At 36.0% G+C, this 23,237-nt stretch overlaps 2 protein-coding genes across 2 annotated transcripts in view; one reads left to right on the top strand and one right to left on the bottom strand.

The window, feature by feature from the left end:
- Positions 1-6,395: 6,395 nt before the first annotated feature.
- On the bottom strand, positions 6,396-11,147 carry zdhhc23a (zDHHC palmitoyltransferase 23a). The gene is made up of 5 exons (XM_016485156.1): positions 10,658-11,147; positions 9,670-10,025; positions 8,579-9,229; positions 7,004-7,171; positions 6,396-6,916 (listed from the first exon to the last, which is right to left on the bottom strand). Exons 2-5 carry the CDS (start codon positions 9,789-9,791, stop codon positions 6,643-6,645), a joined length of 1,215 nt encoding a protein of 404 aa, XP_016340642.1. The 5' UTR covers positions 9,792-10,025; positions 10,658-11,147; the 3' UTR covers positions 6,396-6,642.
- A 10,380-nt stretch (positions 11,148-21,527) lies between these two features.
- The window catches only part of LOC107687707 (sodium channel subunit beta-2), a 3,087-nt gene continuing 1,377 nt past the window's right edge, over positions 21,528-23,237 (top strand). The window contains exons 1-2 of the mRNA XM_016485155.1: positions 21,528-21,610; positions 22,511-22,999. Coding sequence (XP_016340641.1) covers positions 21,544-21,610; positions 22,511-22,999 — 556 coding nt within the window. The 5' untranslated portion in view covers positions 21,528-21,543. The remainder of the gene's footprint in view (positions 21,611-22,510; positions 23,000-23,237) is intronic.

The raw sequence follows: 23,237 nt of genomic DNA, 5'->3' as shown, positions 1-23,237 counted from the left end.
ACTTTTCTTGTGGTTAACTGAAAAAGTCCACATGCAACTGCCATTTCTGGTCACAAAAGTTGAAACTTCTGCTAAGTTACTAATGACATTATTGTTAATAATACTTTTGGAAGTGGTAATATTTCACCAAAATCCAGAGAACTTTATATGCAACGCAGCCTTGCGTAGAATCATTCAATCTTTTACACTGCCACCATCTGAACAACAAGGGTAATGCAAGTTGGTAGGATGACATTTCATTACACCAAATACACAAAATAATGTTCTTTTTAGCAGCATCATATGACCCCTTTAAGCTGATTTTTTGCACTTTTGACTTCTGCAATTTATAGTCATCATTCCTTGACACACTTCAGGCAAAAAAGGAGACTTTAATCATAACTGCAACTCAGTTAGAGTATAATGATGTTAGCATTGAAAAACAAAGAGACAACATGTTTACTGCCACAAACCAAAAAAAAAGTAGTATATTACAAAATAAAAGTTTATACAAAAATAAGAATGAACTAAAATCTATTTAAAAGCTAGAAAGAAAAGCACATGAGTGCATATACCAGTCCACATGGGATTATTGTTCCCCATGGGATTTTTCTGACTTCTTTTTTGTCATTAAAACAGACAATTATAAAAATTATCTACAGTAAATCCAGTAATATCCATTATAGACATAGTGTGTTAGGTTAATTCATATTCAGGTAATTGAAGTCTTCATTCTCCACCTCTTCTTCATTCTGTGAGCGTATGCGCTTGGGTCGCTTCTTATTTTTCAGCCGCACAGAGGGCTGACTGCCAGGAGGTCCTCCAGGATGCAATGCAGTGTTGCTTTTCCTTTTCTAGAAGAAGAGACATCGGTCAAATTAACCCCTTAACTGTCATCCCCATTTTTGAAAATTCACGAGAAAGTGCACTATCCAAACTTAAATTATTATACTTCATGAACGCTTTTGAATACAGACCTAAGGTTGGTCTCTTTTTAAAGAAGACAATTAGCAGATTATTATAGAAGTGAAATCATTTAATAAAATTATAGTATTAAAACGTTATAGAAGTTTAAATTTACTGTAAAGAAAATGCATTGTACTATTTTAATATTATTTTATATAAAATAAATATTTTTAAAAAATATAAAAAAATACAAAATTGCTATAAAATTAATGCCATATGTCTACATAAGTTGTGTTCCAAATTTGAAGTTGATATAAAAAAAATTGAGGTTCATATGCAATTTTGTTTAGGCATTATACCAAAAACAGCCACCGGGTGCCACCCCCAAACTCCTTTATTTTATTTTTTTTTTTATGCATTTCTGTCACAAATCTATAAATTTCTCTCTCAATATTATGTCTATCACCAAATATGGAATCTTGATACTCAGACCTTTCCAACGATATGTATTTTGTCAAGATTATAAAATGTTTTGATTCTAAAAGACCGTAATACATTTTGTAAAATGATTTTGAAATACCATTTCTATGGTAAATAAATGGTAAATGGTCTATGGTAAATAAATGCCTGATTTCAAAATGGTTTTCACAGGATAAATTTTGAGATTTTAAGCTTTCAAATGGCATATAACTTGTGATGATTACTAAAACAAGGCAACGAAATAAAGACTTTTTGTAACAAAGGTAAGAACTCCTGTTATGATGTAGATTTTTTCAGACTCTTGGTGCACTCGTCATAAATTAATCTATTACTGTTCCTACATAATTTGTAACAAAATAAAATGGTAAAAAAAAACTATTTAGGAGACTTAGACCTTTCCAATGATATATAGTTTGTCATGATTATATTAGGATTTATTGTACTATAGTGAATTAAAACACATTTACAGAAGACATTCCAAAACTTTTTTAAAGAATTGTGTGGCACTCACGTTGGTCTTTATTCATTAAACATGAGCAGAAGGAATTTCTTTGTAATCATTCACTAAACCACTCGGTCATATGTTGTTGCGTTGAATTCAGCAGATTCTGTTTTGTTCTTTAGAATGTGGACGAGTTTGGGATTATTACCTTATAGCAAACCACTCCTGCGATGATTCCACATAACACTATTAAACCTATGCTGCAACCCACGGAGATTATCGTGATGGGCACGTCACCTGCGAGAAGATTAACACAATGTTTCATTTTTTTTTCTTTACGTTTCTCTGTTTCGTATTAATTGGCGAAAAATGCAGGTCTGTGCATAAACAAACATCACTACATTTATTCAGAATATACAGTTACAACAGAGTCAAAACAAACTATAAGTATATGCAAAAACAAATATTCAAACATATATTCACAGATCACACTCTGGTATCCTTCTCTTTTTTTGTATTGCATGAAGAAGTTTGTCAAAACTTTAGGATGCATTTAATTTGTATGTTATGTGTATTGTGTTTTTGTTTTTAAACAAAGAAAGAGCTACTATTGTTTACTATTACTATTGTACTTTACTATTGTGTCATGACCCTCATGCTTGATTCTGAGTGTTAAAGGCACAATATGTAATTTTCGCCGCTAGAGGGCGAATTGCTTATTTCTCTGGATTTAAACATTCTTCGAAACATTTGGGATAATGTAAGTACACAAGTCAGCAAAATATAAAACACTGTTCTAGTGGTTTTTGGATATTTTAATAAAAAAATCTTACATATTGTGCCTTTAAATGATAGTATGGGTGTGACTAGGTAAATAGCCATAAAATGGTTATATTTCTATATAAATATAAAATATCTGCAATAACAACACTATGCCTGGTGTTATGTTGAGGAAGATGTCTTATAAAATAAATATTCTCACCATTTTCTGTCCTTTTCTCTAGCTTATTTTGTCCTTGAAGACTCCCATATGGGAAAGTGGTGAGTTCGTAACAGTAAGTCACAAAGTCACTCTCTTGTAATTTATCCAGTATAATGCTGTGGTTAGATTTTACGGAAAGACGACCAGCATAGTTGTTGTCAAATATAGTAAGTCCATGGATGGGGCTGAACACAAAAACCTTCTGATTTGGACACTTTTTCCATACAGCTAGGGTTACTTTCATGTTTGTTGTAACCTTAAAATTAAAAGACGCACTCCCACCCAACAGAGCTCTTATCACATCTTCATCTGTCAAGGCCCCTATGAAAAACAAACAGAGAAAGAAGTGCAAATAAAGAACTATGCAATTGTCCAAACAACAATTTTCATAATTGAATGTTTTTTTTAAATGTGGTCAGTATATTAGTTTTTTTCTAATACACCTGTATTTTCTAACTCAGTTTCCTTACATCTTTTTTTGTAAATACACTACCATTTAAAAGTTTGGGGGCAGTAAGATTTTTCATTTATGACATTTATTTAACCCTTTAACTGTTACTCACATTTTTGAACGTAGACGTGAAAGTGCACAATACATTATTTTTTTTATAATTCATGAACGAAAACATTTTGTAACATGATATTGATGTACCATTTTCATGGTAATGCAATGTTTGATTTTAACATGGGTTTCAAAGGATGAATTTTGAGATTTAAAGTTTTCAATTGATATATAATTTCTGATGATTTCTAAAGTGTGATAGAGAAAAAGGCAACAAAGAATACTTTTTTTGACAAAGGTCAGAACTCCTGTTATGATGTGGATTTTTTAGGTGCACTCTTGTCATAAATTAATCTATTACTTTTCCTACATAGATATTTTACCAATGTTTTTGTAAAAAATTATTTAGGAGTCTTAGACCTTTCCAACGATATATAGTTTGTCATAATTAGATTAGGATTTAATTGTAATATAGTGAAGTAAACTTAGGCGTCCCACAGAGGGGACGGGTGACAGTTAAAGGGTTAAGAAAACAATACTTTTATTCAGCCTGGATGCATTAAATTGATCAAAAGTGACAGTAGAGACTTCTCCTTGTTATGAAATATTTCATAAACGTTGTTTTGAACTTTCTATGCATCAAAGAATCCTAAAAAAATACCTCATGCTTTCCACAAACATATTAAGCAGCACAATTGTTTTCACATTGATAATAATAAAAAATATTTATTGAGCAACAAATCTGCATATTAGAATGATTTTTGAAGAATCATGTGACACTGAAGACTGGAGTAACAGCTGCTGAAAATTCTGCTTTGCCATTACAGGAATAAATTACTTTTAAAAAGAAAACAGTTAGGTAGTTTTTATAATATTTTACAATATTACTGCAATATTATTTATTATTTAAAAAAATGCAACCTTGGTGAGCACAAGAGACTTCTTTCAAAATCCTCACAAAAAACGTATAGACCTCAATATTTTGAACGGTACTAGCCTAAATATAAAAAAAGTAAATCCTCTCTCTTTGTGTGTGTGTGTGTGTGTGTGTCTGTGTGTGACAGTCACATACTCTCTCACACATACCTGTTATAAGGGTTATAAAGAATATCAACAGATGGATCCAGTGCTGTTCAGGCAAAAGAAAAGAATTAGTTTGTCCAATCCTCATGGTGTCTTGTGCTACACAGGACGTGTGATGCCGTCTGATACAATTCTCAGCAGAGACAGACAGTAACCACAAAGACAACCTTGATGGCTCTATAACACGTAAGGTGAGGGCAGGGTGTCAGTAAATCACATCTATAAAATATATATATAAATGTACTTCATGTAAAGGATTATCACATCTAAGATCTGTATAGTAGAGCAGGTGTGACTGTACTTTCTATTCTAGATTGAATACTATGTTGTTTTTAAAGTAGTCAGATTTTAAATCTTTGACACTCTTTGTACACTGCAATTTGTTTAAATAAAAAATTAAGTTGTACATTGCTTACATCAATCTTTTTTTATTTAAAATTGTAATATTTTGGTGTCGTACTTTCACTTTATTTTGCATATTTGTAGGAGGAAGCATTTTTTTCTGTTTTGCTCTGAATCTACATTGTGGTTGCACAGAGGCAAGAGGGCCAGCATTGCGCTAAAAACACTTCCTGTCTTTTCGGCTACAAAGATAGCTAGGTCACTCACGACCTTTCCACAGTAATCAACACAACCCATGACTCTTACTAAAGCGAGTGGCAGTCTATTTATTGTGCATGACAGAATTTATTTTGTAAATGTATTTTTACACATATGAAATGATGGATGCTCATTAATTCGAGATGACAATACATAACTGTAAAGTACACCTCGACATAGCTTAAAGGGGTCATGTACTGCCTTTGCTTTTTATTTTGTACTGTTCTCTGAGGTCCACTTATAATGTTATCAAGATTTTTACATCAAAAAACATAATTTAGAAGTAATAGGCTATTTTCTGTCCTGTTTTGACCCCCCTCATCACTGTTTGAATAGACCTGGTGGATTATAGACTCGGAAGTAAACGCCCACTGCTATGATTGGCTAACAGTTGTGTATGATTGACAGCCTACATTCTTCACAGATGGACACGGCTGTGATTTAGGTTAAAAACGCATTATTACTCAGTAAATATCAAACAATCTGTAATAACAGACAAAGCAATAGTGACCACGTAATAAAAACAGTTACTCAAACTTGTGTAGTGCGACATTACTGTCGGATCCAATATAGTCAGCACAGCATGTTTTTTAGTTTCAGTATTTCTGAAAATCCTGCATGGAATTGTGCCGTTTGTAAACGAATCCAGGGTAAAATGAAGTGAACAAAAGACCAAGTTCTTACTGACGCGGTCTGGAACTTCATTAAAAATAAAGTTAATCAAATAAAGTGTATCGTTCGATTTCTGCATAGACCTGCGTTTGCCTCTCTCATTATTTATGCTACATGTGCGAATCAGTGGGCGGGGCTAAACAGGCAGTGATGTAGAATCAGGTGTTGATGATCTTCAGCGGAAGCAGTGCTTAGCCGCACTATTACGTCATAAAATGGCACATTCCACAGCCTGTCATTTTGAAAGGTTGGCTTCAACATATTCAGCTGTTTTGAGACTAACAATTAAGTTTTGAGTTCTGAAACTTACAAAATGTTTTTATAGCAAAATCCCTTCTTGTATATTAAAAGATATATAATTTTGATTTCTCAGTTCATGACCCCTTTAACACTGCTGTTCAGTGAGCACTGAACACAGAAACCTGTAGTTACAGAAGTGTACAACATCATTTGTCTTGAGAGAGAGCACACTACAAAGGTAGTAGCATATTTACAATTACATGGATTGTGAATTTGGTGTAAAATGTATTTTTTGGTTTATTAGCATTTCAGGGTGTCACATTTTATCCCGGTTCTATCTATCATCAGATCAAATTTTCATAATATTTCTTATACTTGTCATTAACAACATACACACACTTGATTGCTACCCAGATTACAAAGTTGCCCACTTATGTCTGATCCATTTATGCCATAAAGTTGCAGTCTTTATGAGCAGAGTTTTGTTATATTTCATAAAAACTTTGCTGTGGTCATATATCACATTGAACCCAATTCAATATGTCCGTACAGAGACGACCACTGGAATAAAAATCTAAAATAAATACCAAAAACATAGGTATTTAATATGTTTGTTCATCAGTTTAAACGCACTGCCTTAACAATACAACCCGGGCAAACAAGGTAAATGTGTCAACTAACTCTTTAGGCCTAACCAGATGCTTAGTTGTTTAACATATCGCATGATAGTTTAAATACCATCTGTAGTCCCTTGACTCATACCATGTCTGTGAAGGTGAAAGGGGAACCGTTCTCATCCGTGTTCATTGTGAGGAACTGAATCCAGTTCTGGAGGAAGCCTCGTGAATAGATGCCAGTCTCCACAACCAGGCCACAGAAGCGCCGTCTACCAGTTTTGTTGCGCAAAGCGATCTGAGCTTCGCGTTCCGTTACGTTGTAACTGACATTGATGATCTGAAGGATGAACAGGTGGAGCAGACCACCTGTTATGATAACGCTGTACCACACACATGTAAAGCACAGCGCTGTGCTACACACACAAACACACACAAATTAGACTGAAAACACACTGTGTATGTGCATATTTTCCATTAAATAAGAGTAATGGATGATGTACCTGTAGTGATTATAGACTCCAGGGCAGTATAGAATGGCTGTGAATAGACTCTGTCTTGGACATATACTCTTTAACACCAAACTGATCCCGTAGAACGATGTCAGCAGGAAGAGAAGGAGCGTCAAAATAAACTGCCTGTGATTGGCTTGACCTACACAGCTGTTTATCCTGTCATGGAAAGTCACATACATACAAAGACACAAAAAGTAAGCAGCCCACATACAAACATTCTCATTCAAAGAACAGTTACACTACTTTATCTCTTTTCGGTGTGGCTTTAATGAGAATTATGTGGCTCATGGCATGTTCATATTTTCATTTGTGGCTGTGTGTGTGTTGAGGCAGCATGGAGACAGATTGGCCTGGTGAGAGCTCCCTTTACTGTGCTGAAAGTTGCTTTCCTGTGGCCTTTGCACATGTCTCACCACCAGCCTGCCTGCTCCAGTGACGTCTTTTGGGAATCAGCTTGAACATATGTGTGTGTCTGATGGGGTAGGGAATACATGCATACAAGTGTGAAAAGATCAGAAAATGAATCAAATGATTGGCATAAGCACTACGTTAAACGATTCATTTCGGAATTGTTTAACTATTTCTGTAGTAGGGATTTGCATCTTATAAGGAAAAGCACAAATAACAACACAAAAATTAATATTTTAAATAACAGAAAATATTTTCAGTTGACTGATTACCCAGCAAACAAACACAAGTATAAAGTGATGTTATTAATGAACGTCTAAAATTACAATGCAATGGTAAGTCTGTGAAGCCAAGATGACTCTCTCTCCTTTTATTGTTCATATATCAGATTTTTGTTTTTTTTAATGTTTATTTTATATAAATGTTTTAAAATAAGTATTGAATAATTAAATATTATATTTATAAAATTCTATATTTGTACATACAATCTGTAAAACATTAATTATAATAAAAAATAATAAAATATAAAAATAAACACTTTAAATTAAAACTTAAATTATACAATGCATATTTGCTATATGAAACTTATAAATGGAATAAAGTTACATCCTTAAAGGGAGTTATTATTTAGCATATACATATCCGCATAAACACTACCATTTAAAAATTTGGGGTTGGTAAGATTTATGAAAACGAAATGATTAATTTCTTTTAAATTGATCACAAGTGACAAGTAAAGACAAGTATAATATTACTAACATTTTCTATTTCTAATAAATGCTGTTCTTTTGAACTCAAGAAATGTAGTTCAATAAAAATATTAAAAATAATTTTCAAAAATTCTTGAGCACCAAATCAGTATATTAGAATGATTTCTGAAGGATCATGTGACACTGAAGACTGGAGTAATGCTGCTGAAAATTCAGCTTTGCCAATCACAAGAATAAAATAAAATTTAAAATATATATAAAAAAGAAAACAGTTATATTAATTGTAATAATCTCTCACAATATTGCTGTTTTTACTGTATTTTTGAATAAATGCAGGCTTTGTAAGCATAAGACTTTTTTTTTTTTTAAACAATGTTCAATTCACTTCACACTTCAATAAAGTGCTCGTGCTCAATTTTTAAAGAAGAATGAATGAGACACCCACCAAACACAATGGTGGTCCATTCGAAGGACACAAGCTCCACAGATTCTGCAGTGCCCTGCCCTTGGTGAGCGCACCAATCGGCAAACAGGACATAACTTCTTCTTTCCTTCCTTTTCCCTATTTGACTGGCTGATTCCATTGCATGGGGCAGAGTCTCCAGGTATGTTTGTGCTCTGATTGGTTGTAGAGATACTGTTAACTCCCTGAGCTAATGATTGGGATTTGACAAAGCCTGGTCCTTGTTTGGTGCACACAAGGGAGATAAGCGTCAACATCATGCCTGTCGTCGCAGTAACCAGCTGCAGATTACTGACGTCTCCTCTGGGAACGATCTCAGTAAGGAAAAGGTAGTACATGTAGGCAAGGGAGAAAAGTGCCAAGCTAAGGAAAAACAATGTGCGTCTTTTCCTTCTGTGAGTCACATAGTAATACCAAAGCACCAGTCCTGGTAGGGCAGTTAGGATTACAACTCCCAACACACAGTTAATTGCTGCCACTCGCAACAGGCCAGGAATTAATACCATCGGAGGCAAGACAGATATTTCCAATCGAAGGGGTCCTATGGCACAACACGGCAAACCCAAACGATCAGCCATACGAGAGATGAGACGAGAGAAGGTGTCTGGCTTGTCCAGCTCTCCTCTGAGTAACCTAATGAGAAGCGGTGACAGAGGAAATACAGAATATTTCACTGAAAAGAGCAAAACGACTGTAAAGTAAAACATAAAAGTTTGTCATCATTTATACTCCTTTATGTTATCACTGACTTTTTGTATTGCTAAAAGTTGCATAGTTTAAAAAAAAGCACTTATTACAGACATAATATATATAAACGAATATAGCTAACCGCAGACTGAATAAAGTGTTTTTAGATACTTAATTACATGTTAATTTCAATTAAATGAAAATGTATTAATAGTTTAAATGTATATTAAATTCAGTTAGATAAACTATAGTGCTTTAACCCAGTTCATCTTTATATGTGTACTGCTTATAATAACCATTAGTCATTTCCATTGAAACGTGTAATGCATTTAAATATATTAAAATACGTGTACATGATTATTGATCTTAACTGCCAGATCTCTGACCTTTCACAGGCGTCATCAAGTTCTTCACAGTCACAGCAGCAGTACTCTCTTTGCTGGTCGATGTCTCCACAGCAGCACAGAGGGTCATCTGGTTCTGGGGGCTTAAAACGTTCTCGTTTCATCTCTTTATGTCAGAGACAACCTGCTTCCACTGTGAAATCAAGCTTTCTTTAGGAGTACGTTAGATCACAACTGAGTGGAAAGGGTTAGTTCAAAACTTGGAACAGGGCTGTTGGTAGTTTTAGCAGATATAGTTGACAGAACCGATGAATGCGGATTTCTTGTTCAGCTTCCTTACTGGTCATCTGCTGCTCTTTACATCAGAAGCTTCATGTAAAAATCATGCGTTGCATTGTCTGGAAAAAAAATAAAGCATAAAATTGAAGATAATGATTTCCACCACCATGCTCTCCTTATTGTACACACTTTTGTTCCTGTTGATCTCAATTGTTATCAGACAATTCACAATAAAATGTTTAAAGGAAGGTGAATAATTTTTATAGTTAACTTTCACACTTGTGGCCTAAACACAGGTCACAGAGGAAAAACACTGTCTAACACTTGGGATCTGACACTGGCACAGACATACAGGAGGACACACAATAACATAAGAACTGGTCTATAAATAATCTACACGGAGTGTATCAAAGCAGAAAATATGAATATCTGAATCCGCTCTTTGTATCTTGAATTAAGGCCATCTCACGTCTCATGTGGATCCCGTAATTGGGCCATCAAAAAACTTTTCCCTGAGAGGCCGTTCTCCATCACAGTTGTCGGATAGAGAAAATAATTGAGTGGCATGTGTTTGACATGTTCTAAATTACATTTGTTCCCTGGAGTAAACAAAAGGTTTGCCCTTGAGTGTGCTGTGATTTCAAATGAACCCTACACAAGATGATTATCATTTCTGAAAACCACTTAAAATATGTATCAACAATCATTTTCTTTCAAACTTTTTAAAATGATCTCAAGATGAATCCGTTACCTATGGTTTAACAGCCTCTCAACACAGGTGGAAGTGCGTCCCAGGAAGAGGCTACATCAATTTGTGGCGAGTCCTAATTAGTTCCTCATCTTCTGTGATGCACTTTTAGTAGTTTGGTGAAAGAACAGGTCACTCCAGCTTTTTTTAGTAGCCTACCTAAGGTGTCAAAATGCCATCCACAGAAATCCAGCTGAAGTTTTCCAGTTAATCCGATTTTTTTTTCCCAGTCAAATGAGTACTTCCCGTAAAAGAACGCAGATGGAAATCCAGGCTCGTCTTCGTTTCATTTAAAAAACGAAAGCAAAATATATATTTTTAAAAAGATACATCATTCGTTTGCTCCTTAAAATACCTCCAATAAACAGAAAGGCGCGTCCTTGTAGGGTTTATCAGGCTAAGAGGTGCAGCCCGTGAAGACTCTCAGGACTGTCCGGAAGGCAGTGATAGATAACTCTGCGCGCTTTAACGCTCCACTCTCTCAAGCGTTCTGAAAGGGCAGGCGCGTCAGAGGATCTGTTACAAGCGTTATTACCGATTAGGGCTGGGTGGCGGCGATGAAAAAGGAAGCTGGCAGGTGTTACCGTGACAGCGACAACGTGAAGCAACGCTGCGCGCATACCGTGCATAACCGGCGGGCCAGACACTGGGTCACAGTCGCCTTTTCACCTCAACTTTTAACCCTTCTATTGTGTTCCCGTCAATTTTTACCCGTTGTTATTGTCAAGTATTTGGATATTGTATGTAAACAAACATAATGAAAGTCAATTTTAGTTTTATGACAATAATTTTTTTTTTCTGTGAGCTGCATGTTAAATTTGAACCAGTCAAGACCTTTCACCTTTGACCCTTCATTGTAGCCTTAAATAGGCCTATTTTAAATTCTATTGTTACTATTATTTATATTTATATTATGTATCTTTAATGACTTAACTTTTCAATTTTGGTAACACTTTATTTTAAGGTGTCCTTGTTACACATTACATGTACTTACTATTATACAGTTTTTCTCAAATGGTTGATCTAGTTGTCATAAATTGTCAAGCACATTTTCTACACATTTCTAATAGACTTTTTGTAAATTCGCCATGAATTGTGCAAGTGAATCTTGACTTTCGCTAATGAAGAGAATGTAGATCAACCAATCATAAACCATTTCTCTGAAATAGCTCAAAGGTGCATCTCATGAACCTTCAATTGGAAAGCATATATATAGACAGAGGACAACACAAGAGTTACAAATTCTGACAATGGACTTTCTAATTTTATATTAGAAAGTATATATTTCCCATATTTCTTTTCTATATCACAATGATATTGTAATGTGTGTGTGTGTGTGTGTTTTGTCAGACCATAGTAAAAGTGTAACTGTGAATCCTATTCAGTCTCTGTAAAAGACTCTTAGGGTACTGCTTATTCGTAGGGGGAGCATCACAATGGGATGTCAGTTAAAACACCTTGAGGCAATATCCATTTACAAGTTTTATTTCACCAATGCCAGTACATCAATCGTTCCACAGGTATCAGACTGGTTTCTGGAATCTGTACACAGCCACAACACCATATAGAATAATCCAGAGCAGTGAACAAGGAATGAACTGACTACTGCTCGGAAGCAACCCTTCTTAAAGGCCCCTAATTGGAGTTTGGATAGGTTTTCCAACAGTCTCTTTCAATCAATATTCCACATACAGTCATGTGTAAATTTGTACTTTTAACATGGATATATGGCATACAGAAGTATTTCAGTACAGTAATTGTCATCCAAACTGTTGCCATAGTTTACATACTACTGTAACAGAGTGCAGTGTTATATCGAAAACATGACTAAGCATTTTGACTATCTTGTTTGAGAACAATCAATGACACAAGGACTTTTCATTCTAATGGCACTGATATGTTTATTGACATAAATACTTACTTTTGAGAGATGAACTAAAGATTTTGAGTAAGTTACAGGCTTTTGTAGGTAATCCATTATGTGGTGCTGTTTGTACGAATTGTTTTGAGAAATGCACATAGTTTTTTGCAAATATTAAGGATGATTTGAGAAATGCACCAAAGCGACTGAGAAAAACTGTAATAACTATAAATTATGCATAATTGCATGCAAGCATAACCCTAGCCTAACCCTAACCATATAGTAAGTACATGTAACTAATTAATATTACTCATTTGGGAGAGACTGAAACTGTAAAAAGCATTGTCTCTGTATAGTTAAATACATTTGCTTTTTCAAAAATAAAAATACTTCACACATAGAGTACAATGGGGATAAAGACCCCTTGGATGTCATTTTCTCCTAACACAAACATGGTATACAAAACCACTACAGCACTTATCCAAACATCTGCAGTGCCACAACAAAATTTCATGAATATATTATGATTTATTTTTACTATTTAGTCATTACTATTTAGTCATACTATTTAGGTAGTATTGTGTTTCCGTTATAGTTTTAGATTATTAGGGCTCAAAACGAAATATCCTTTTTTTTTTACATAAACCATGAATGGGCATGACGTCCCTGCTACTAACTTTCTAGAAACATCGGCATTTCATTTTAGCTTTTCTCGGGCAGAGTCACAAATGCCCATAGACCAGGTGTGCTACTGCTCATCCAGCACGATTCTTGCAAGTCAGCCATTAAAAGTTTCCATCCGGTGGTCAGCAGGTGCTACATGATGGGAGAGGCAGTGGTCCCTCGTGGAGTTTATATGGTGGCAGAGAGCGGGCCTCCTGCAGTCCCTAATCCCATGCAAAAACAAAATACTAGGTTACTGCCAAGTCTTGACTGACGCTGTATAAATGTCATAAGATCACTTACGGTGCTCATAACTCCCTTCACCCCAATCTTGGTTGTGTGTGTACTCAGCAGTTGACGCCTTGACCTTTAGCAGCCATATTTGGAGGTCAGGGTCAAACTATGGTCACTGCAGAGATGATAGGTGACCTCCTCACGATAGTTCGGGACAGATGTGAATCCGTTTGATGTGACCACACCCTCTGAGATCAGGTTTCTTGTAGGTGCTGACCTGACCCAACGGGGGACACAATGTTCCCTCATAAAACCAGTGCAGGTTCTTGCTACTGCAAAGCACACTAGGCACCTGTCAAAAGCAAATGACACTGGGACTACAGTTTCACGAACAGAAATGGATTAAATGTAAAGGGGTCATATGATGCGATTTCAAGTTTTCCTTTCTCTTTGGAGTGTTACAAGCTGTTCGTGAATAGATAAGATCCCTAAAGTTGCAAAGACTAAAGTCTCAAACCCAAAGAGATATTCTTTATAAAAGTTAAGACTGGTCCACGCCCTCCTAAAAGGCCTCGTTTAAACATTCCCCCACATGTATACGGCACTGTGTGGGAAGGTTTGCATAACACCGCCCAAATGTTCACGCAAAGAAAGAAGGCATAACTTTGATTCTCGCTGTAGTATTGTTGCTGCCGCCGCCATGTTGTGAAGATGCCGTGTGTTTCGTTGCGAAAGCAAAAATACTTAAGTTAAGTTGTATTTACAACATTGTTCCAGAACAGTTCACCCCAAATATTCAGATGTGTGCAGAACATTTTATGGAGAACTGCTTCCTGATCCTGGGAGAGAAGCCAACAATGCCGGCTGTTCTGACTCACAGACTGTAAGTACGTTTTCATATTTAAAGGATTTGCCACTGATGATTCAAACGCGAGTTTTGGGCAGTGTAGAGTAGTGCTTGTTGTTTGTCGTTTCTCCGATCACAAATGCAGACATGGTTTTATGTTTACGCGGCGTGATGCAACGCAACGCGTAAAAAGACCGTATAAATCATTATAATCCGTAATTATATCCCCACTGGATGCAACAAATGCCTCGTTTATAATGGGTTTTATTGGTTTTGTCTCGTCGCTCCGGCTGGGACATGGCATCACAGTATGGTAAGGGGCGTAACATTTTCGTCACACGCTTGATGTATTCAGCCAATCACAACGCACTGGATAGCTGGCCAATCACAGCACACCTCGCTTTTCAGACCGATGAGCTTTGTAAAAATCGACGGGTTTCAGAAAGGCAGGGCATAGAGGAGAAACAATAATGTACAGTATGTGGAAAATAATGTGTTTTTTTAACCTTAAACCGAATAAACACATTTCATTACACCAAATACACAAAATTATGTTATTTTTAGCAACATCATATGACCCCTAAAAAAGACTCAAGCGCAAACCCTGGCTTTATATGAACTTGCTTTTACAAAAAGTCTGTATGTGCAGGACTTTTTTTTTCTAAATAATATGCATGTGCATAACTTTCAGTTCATTTAATGGTATAAACACCAGTCACGATTAGCAACACACAAAGCGGCATTCTCAAGTGCAAGAGGCTTCAACAGCCACAGTTTGCTGATATATCAGTCTATAAAATGCAACAGGTGTTCTTCTGCTATGACCTCATCGTTTGAGGCAAAACAAAGTAAACAGATTACACAAGCAAAATATGAAGAATTTATCCCTTCTAACTGCTCTTTATAATCTGCTGATTTGGGGCTCCATTTCCCCAGTTGGTACACTGGACCTCAGGTGTGCTTTTGTGTGTGCTCGTGAGTATTTCATCTGAGAATACAATTAATCACAGAACTTGTTTGGTTATACAATGAAATAAGAAGAAAAAAAGTTCTCAACCTTTTTGACTCGAAGGCCCCCCATGCACTATCCAACAAAATGTTGTGTTCCACAGAGGAGGGAAAGTAATCCAGGTTTGTGAGTAAATGATGACAGAATGTTCATTTTTGGCTGAGCTGTCCCTTTAAAGACAGCCATAATCAACTTAAAACATTAGTGTGTAAAAATATCTTGCAGCACACTGGCTCTGGAGTCTTATCTAGGCTCTGTCATGATAGTGCAGCTCTTACTGTAATGTCTTACAGTAATGCAGTTGGTATTGAGCTTCTCTGTGGTGGTGAAGACTAAAAGTGAACCGGAATTAACTGGAGGAGTGTGTTAAAAGCCTGCATATGATTAGCACTCACACACACTCACATACGGCAGCCGAAATTTAGGCTTAATGCACTTGGTCTAATGCAGTCTGTCTGTCTAATGCATCAATGGGTGTAGCCTGTTGTCTTTCTCTGTCTGACGGAGAGAGTCATAACCGTTATGCATTTTATGTCTGATAGAGAGCAAGGAAGAGAGACAAATTGCATGTGCCTATTTTTGCAGAGACTGCTGTATTTGCTCTACACACACTCTGTAATAAAATCATGAGCAAGCTGGACAGTTTGAAAGAGGCGCAGCAAACAGAAAGAGCAGGGTGTGACATGGGACCCTTTGTAATGATAAACTGTAAAAGAAATGTCTTTATAATTATATCCTGCACATTAAAATAGCATGAGCCATATGCATGCAAATTCATAATGGCCTTCCTAACAGGGTTTTTGAAAGACATGTATTTGCAAACAGACAGACAGTCACAAATCACTATGGAGCATTTCAACATAAACTCAATAAACATACCTAAAAATTCAGCTTGAGTAATACAAATGAAGAACTGTTTGAATTGCCTGCCATACACTGAGATGATGGGTGTGTGACAGCTAGCAGGACATGGAGAAACTTACTTACACAGCTACTCACCAAATATCATTTTACCAGTATATATTAGTCTATCTAAATATTCTACTTGGTAATCTGTTCATCCTCCTTTCTTTCGCAGTAGAGTTGAGTTTCAGGCTAGATAACCACATCTACTGCACATCTCAACACAACAGACCACATCCATTTGTCATCATGTAATCTCCCCCTAATAGACTCTGTAGACACTTTGTAAACTCTGGAGGGCTCACATTGCTCTTGTGGGAGATTTTAAGCCAGAATCTAGAGAACTGTATAAATACCCTTTGACAGAAGCCACTTAATTTAGTTACGGCACATAATGGAGGGCGATTATGTACAATGTCAGAATACTGGAAGATGGTTTAGATAGATAGCTAGATAGATAGATAGCTAGACAGATAGATAGATTATTGACATTTTTGTTAACTTACTGTAAAATCTAATTAGTTCGGCTTACTTAAAAAAGCATGCAAACCGATTGCCTTAAAGGGGTCATATGATGCGATTTCAAGTTTTCCTTTCTCTTTCGAAGCGTTTGAGAGAGGCGGGGCATAGAGGACCTACAATAATGTACAGTATTTGAAAAATAATGTGTTTTTTGAAGATTAAAGCATGTCAACATATTCTGTTACACCAAATACACAAGATAATGATCTTTAAAAAAGCATCATATGACCCCTTTAAAAAACTAAGTAAATTGAAATAGGAATAGTATGTTCTACTGACAAACAGTGTTGGGAAGGTTACTTTGGAAATGTAATATCTTACAGATTACAAGTTACCCTATTTAAAATGTAATAGTAGGGTAACTATTTCAATTACTTTATTAAAGTAACGCGTCGATTTTTACAAAGCTCATCGGTCTGAAAAAGCGAGGTGTGCTCTGATTGGCCAGCTACCCAGTGCATTGTTATTGGCTGAATACCTCAAGCATGTGACAGAAATGTTACACCCATTACCATACTGTGATGCCGTGTCCCAGCAGGAGCGACAAGACAAAACCAATAAAACCCATTATCGGCAGCAACAATACTACAGCGAGAATAAAAGTTACGCCTTCTTTCTTTGCGTGAACATTTGGGCGGCGTTATGTATATACAGTATACAAACATTCAGTACTATTCAATATTCAGCACAATACTATTCTTGCAGGACATACAGTAGGCCTATAAACATATTCACCTTACTCAGTTGCAATTACTATGCTTTTTTACAGAATTGCTAAATTGTTTACTCAATAGAATATACTTTTTCTGTAATTTTCTGGATTATTGTGTTTAAGGTTTTCAGAAAATGAGTGATGGTTTCAAGAAATGTGTTTTAGCAATTAAAAAAAAAATGTAATAGCATGTTACAGTACACTCAAAAAAAGTTGTGCAATTGTAAAATCAGGGTCAATGAGAGCTTCATTCTATCTCAATGCTTTAGTTGTGTTTAACTTTTGCCACTTGTGTTTAGCATTTTGCCGCACAAATGCATCACAGAGTGATAAGTGTTTAAGTGAATGACAATGTGTTTAGAGTTTTGCAAAAAGAGTGCATGAGATTTGCAAATAGAGCCTAACTGCCTGAACGTGTTTAAGGTTTAGCAGAAAGAGTGCTTTATTCGGCAAATTGGTTTAAGTTAGTGAGAATTTGGTTCAGAGATTGGGGTTTAGTGTTTTAGCAATTCAGAAAAACTGTAATTAACCAACCCGATCTCATGAAAGTGCGTATAAATAGTATGCCAAATAAAAACGAAAACTCGTGGTATTGATATGCAAAAATGGACTTTGGCGTGTATATGCTACGCGATGGGTAGGTTTAGGGTTGTGGGGTAGATGCGTATCATATGTACGCGAAAACTGCGTATCATATGTACACCAACAAATTTCGTATCATATGCACGTGAAAACTGCGTATTATATGCACGCCAAACACATGCGTATCATATGTACGCCAAAGTCCATTTTTGCATATCAATACCACGAGTTTTCGTTTTTATTTGGCGTACTATTTATACACATTTTCATGAGACCGGGCTCAATTAACTACATGTACTTACTATACGGTTAGTTAGGTTTAGGATTAGGGTTTGGTTTAGGGTTATTTGCATGCAATTATGCGTAATTAATTGTTATTATATTACAAGGACACCTTAAAATAAAGTGTTACCTTTTTTCTTAGTAACTGTAACAGATTACAGTTACATTTATTCTGTAATTAAATTACAAAATCCCCAACACTGCTGACAAATGTTTAGTTAGTATAGTTTACTTACACGAGTTCTAGTAACTAAAAAAGAACTGTAGGGGGTACTTGATCCTTTACTTTAGATTTACTCTTGACTTAGTATAGATACTCACTGACTCCCAGAGTGCATTGCGGCATGAATAAATTATGCAACTGCTTTGTTTTATTGTTGTTGCTTTTGATTTGCCAGTTTTATTTGTCTTTTGTCAGTAGTAGCACAACAAAAAGAGCAAATAAAATGGTTATTGTTACAGTTAATAAAAATAAAATGTAATTGTTACCATTGTTGTGATTCGCATGCTAAATGTTGAAGTCTGTGTGTGACTTGAGCATATTACTACAAATATTAAAAGATTATATCAACCCAATTAAAAGCTTTTCAAGGTGTTTATGAAAAACAATGAAAATGTAAAAGATAATTAATAAACATAAGAAATACACTAGCGCATGATTTAATTAGAAGATATATCACCTTCTAAAAGCAAGCTATTTATTACTTTTCTTTCCTTGAAATCAAATAACTCTGATTTCATGATGCATTGCTACATGAAAAATTATAATAATAATATAAACGAAGTTCCAAGTGCCCAACCAAAGGGAACACTAATCACTATAATGGTGAGGTAAAATTTTTTTTTTGGAAAATCAACATCAATTTATGAAGTCAGCTAATGTGATGTTCTCTCAAATATTTCAGTTGTATTGAAAATTCAGTATTCAAGATCAGTGGCGGCTCCTGCCAATTCTCTCAGGGGGGTCAAATGTTTGCATGATTAATGAGGATAGGTCACCCATTCAATTGATAAATTAACGGCTAGTTAAAGATGTAAAGGAAACTGAACTACTATAGTATTAATTAAAAATAAACTGACTCTAACAATCAATCTCTTGCTCTCCTTATGTTTCTATATGCATGTTAACACAATTCAGCAGCAAATGAAGACTGAAGCCAGGATGTGGTTTTCCAAAAAACTTTTTACTTCAATTTCAGTTTAATAAGAAATAATTGAAGTCCCATAAATCACTATTTACACAACTCACTTATATTGCACTGCTCATTTACAACATTACTACTCACTTATATTACACAGCTCATTTGTATTACACTGCTCACTTATATCACATTACTCACTTACATTAACTTACACTGCTCCCTTAAGTTACATTACTCACACTGCTCACTTACATTACACTGCTTACTTACATTACACTGCTCACTTATATCACATTACTCACACTGCTCACTTACATTATACTGCTTACTTACATTAACGTTACACTTCTCACTTATATCACATTTCTCACTTATATCACATTACTCACTTATATAACATTACTCACACTGCTCACTTACATTACACTGCTTACTTACATTACACTGCTCACTTCTCACTTATATCACATTTCTCACTTATATCACATTACTCACTTATATAACATTACTCACACTGCTCACTTACATTACACTGCTCCCTTACATTACTCGCTTACACTGCTCACTTATATCACATTACTCACTTACACTGCTCACTTACATTACACTACTCACTTACATTACACTACTCACTTACATCACATTACTCACTTATATTACATTACACCTGTAGTTGTCCATGCGATGTCCGTCACGCTCTCGGGATGAAACAAAATGCAGGGGTAGCAGAATAAAGCGTTAGCTTCTTCGCAGCACGCTAGCCATTTTTTCCGCTCATCCCACGTCCTCGGAAATCCCCGTTTATACGACTTCCCGCCCTTTGTAGATACATGTTTGATGTTTAAATTTGGTCTTGGTGGTCCTAATTCTTTAATTGACAATTTATCCTTATTGCTACAACGACGATTCATCTGCGCTGAGGTAACGTTCGCCAAGATGTCGATCAAGTTCAACTGACAACTGAATTTGAGTTGGCATAGCTGTCCCCGTCTCTCTGTTTTTGTTTTTTTTTCTCGGGTTTTTTTTTCTTATTTTTTCACATTTGATACAAATATTAAAGTAGTTTTTCATTTTTTCTTGTTGTTAAAATTCAAAACAGTTTTTAAATATTATTGGATGTCACTGTTCCCACCAATCCTTGCTCAAGTTAAGGTTACGCATGATGACGAAAGCACGTTAGGGCTAGCCCTCCCGGAACTCACAGAGATTGCATTGCGGTGCCTGCAGTTAGAAACAAATGATCTTTGAATGGAAGTCTATGAGAGCACTCAGGGCGAATCTCACTCCTTGTCCAAATACCGACACTTTTGCGGTCTTGGCCACTTGAGAGCGCGTGCGCGCAACAGGAAGTAAGTGTGCAAGACTGTCCCAGGCCTTCAAAATGCCAAAGTGCAGTGCCCTTAATAGATACTAAATCCACACTATCTCGAATACCGCTCCAGAGCGCTATTCAAGGCTAAGTGTATCCCACCATGCATCATGTTCTGGAAATAAATCGTGCGACTTTTTGTCGAGATCTCGCGAGAGGTCACGGAAACCTTTCCAATGTAAGTTAAATGGGAAACAAGTGAATGCAACTAGTGAAAGATAACTGCAGACATGGAGGAAATGAGTGAAAAGTCTATTAAGAATTGACCCACCTCAAAAACCCTTTTTCTTTTCTTCTTCTTATGTTATTGTTGGTTCCTTTGTGGCTACTTGAATATTTTAAGTAAGCGTCACTCGAAGCAGTAAGTAAATAATTTGATTTGCCTTGAATTTAGCTGTAACTTAATAAAACCCAGTAAGTATAACAACTAAGTAAAGATAACTAATTATATCTAAGTAAGGTAAACTATTGGATTTAACAGTGCTGTAAAACAATGCAATGCGGTTTTTACCAAAATTAAGGTAAAACTCCTGTAAAACATCAATATGCAAAAAATCCTTAACATTAATACAGTAAATTGTGCCCTGTTTGCAACTGATTTTTTTTACAGTGTAGATAGACAGATAGATATGCAAGGTAATACTACTGTGTGGGTGAAAAGGGACTTAAGTGTGTGTGTGTGTGTGTGTGTGATGTAGGAGGGGGAGATAAAGTGAAGCTCTTTCAGCTCAGTGTCAGAGTGTGACACTTCTCTGAGACAGAAATGGCTTTCCTCGGTCTCTTAACTTCTAGAAACTTACTTAGTCATCCTTTCCACTCTGCCCTCACAGGTAAGAGTATATCTTTCTCTTAGCATTTAGCTTTCTCATTTGTCTGTGTTCTAACGTAGCTTGACAAAATTAACAAGGAAACTCAAACAAATGAGCAGACTCTATATCTTCCCTCCCTCTTCAAGTAATCATATCCACAAACATTACAATTCAGCAGCTAGACCTTCATAAACACACACGAACATCAACATGTGCCAGCCAGGGGTAACCTAATAGTTTGTGGTCATATTTTTTTTATTTTAAACAAACTGTATATCAAAAAACATTTTGCTCTCATTTCTCAGTCCGCATGTATTAACCCTTAAAAAGGTCATCAAATCAACATTTACTGTCTGTTTCACAGTTAATGTTCTTCTAATTCCAAGTGTTTATGGAAGCAGCACTTTCTGAGACATTAATGAACATGTAATACTGTACTGAGGCTGCTGCCGCATTAATGTTATCTTTCAAATATTACTCATATCAGTTTAATGTTTTTGAGTTCACTGAGTTACATGACACCGCTCTCGTCAAGTCTATTTGTTGGTAATTCAGGCTTGATTCAGAAAATCTGAGGGATTCATTCTGAACTGTCTACTAGACTACTGCTGACCGAATAATGTGATGCTAGAAGGATTTACGCTCCACGCAGGACTTTTGATATTTTAATCCTTGCGACTTTTGAGTCTCTAATTTTAGTAAAGGGACTTAGTGTGACCATAACACTGCCATGTAAGCTACTGTATATTTATAGTACATAAGTGTGTATGTGTGTGAATTCTTGACTGGTTGCTATTCTGCTTTAAACATGCTAAAGTTTTGACCATAAATTATATACATAATTAGTTCATGAGCCCCACATACATATGCATTCACATATAATCATTGCACTCTCAAATAATAATGTTGTTTTATTGACAGGTGGGCTTCTTTTTCTTTGTCTACTTGTAAATATGACCATTATCGCCAGTCCCACTCCAACTCCCCTGAGCATCCTCATCACCTCCACAGCAGAACCTTTATCTTCTCTGCCTGCTGATGATCCTCCCGGCTCACAGGGGGCCTCATATTTACAACAGCCTCCAAAGGCAAAAGCTGTGGAAGGGGAGGATGTGGTGTTGCCCTGTTTTTTAAAGAGTGATGTGGATGAAGTACAGGCTGTGGAGAAGGTGAGGTGGTATGTGCAGAGTTTGGAGGGAAGGAAGAATGTTCTACAAGGCAATGAGACGGCGGAGGATGAGTTTGCTGGCCGTGTGTTTTTGTCTGGTGATCTGTCTGAGGGAGGTCTGTCCATGACACTAAGGAATATTTCGGTGGAGGATCAAGGCCTGTATTTGTGTGCCTTCATATCAACACGCTCGACTGTTCTTCAGGGAGGCGGGACCAAACTCAGCATCCGCAAAGGGCTGGGTGAGAAAGGATGAGGGGTGCAAAGATATTAGTGTAAAAAACAATATATGTTTATCCTTTTTTATCTTTTAATCGGTCTATGGCCTATAATCCTCAAGGAAGAGCTTACCAATCTTTTCTGTACAGTTCAAAGCAGGGTTACTACAGTTAATTAAAACTAAAACTAAAAAAAGAATAAATAAAAAGAACAAAGATGGCATTACTTGAAATAACATAAAAGTTGACTGAAAAAAAAAAA

The sequence above is a fragment of the Sinocyclocheilus anshuiensis genome, unplaced genomic scaffold (assembly GCF_001515605.1).
Source record: "Sinocyclocheilus anshuiensis isolate Anshui unplaced genomic scaffold, SAMN03320099.WGS_v1.1 scaffold281, whole genome shotgun sequence".
In the NCBI taxonomy this organism is placed as follows: Eukaryota; Metazoa; Chordata; class Actinopteri; order Cypriniformes; family Cyprinidae; genus Sinocyclocheilus; species Sinocyclocheilus anshuiensis.
Note: the sequence above shows the minus strand (reverse complement) of the source record. Positions and strands in the feature narration are given on the sequence as shown.

Coding starts and splice junctions, on each gene's coding strand:
- zdhhc23a (XM_016485156.1), bottom strand. CDS start 9,791: ATGAAACGAGAACGTTTTAAGCCCCCAGAACCAGATGACCCTCTGTGC. Junction 7,172..8,578: donor ATGGACCACCATTGTGTTTG/GTGGGTGTCTCA, acceptor TTTCCATGACAG/GATAAACAGCTGTGTAGGTC. Junction 6,917..7,003: donor GGAGTCTATAATCACTACAG/GTACATCATCCA, acceptor TTGTGTGTGTAG/CACAGCGCTGTGCTTTACAT.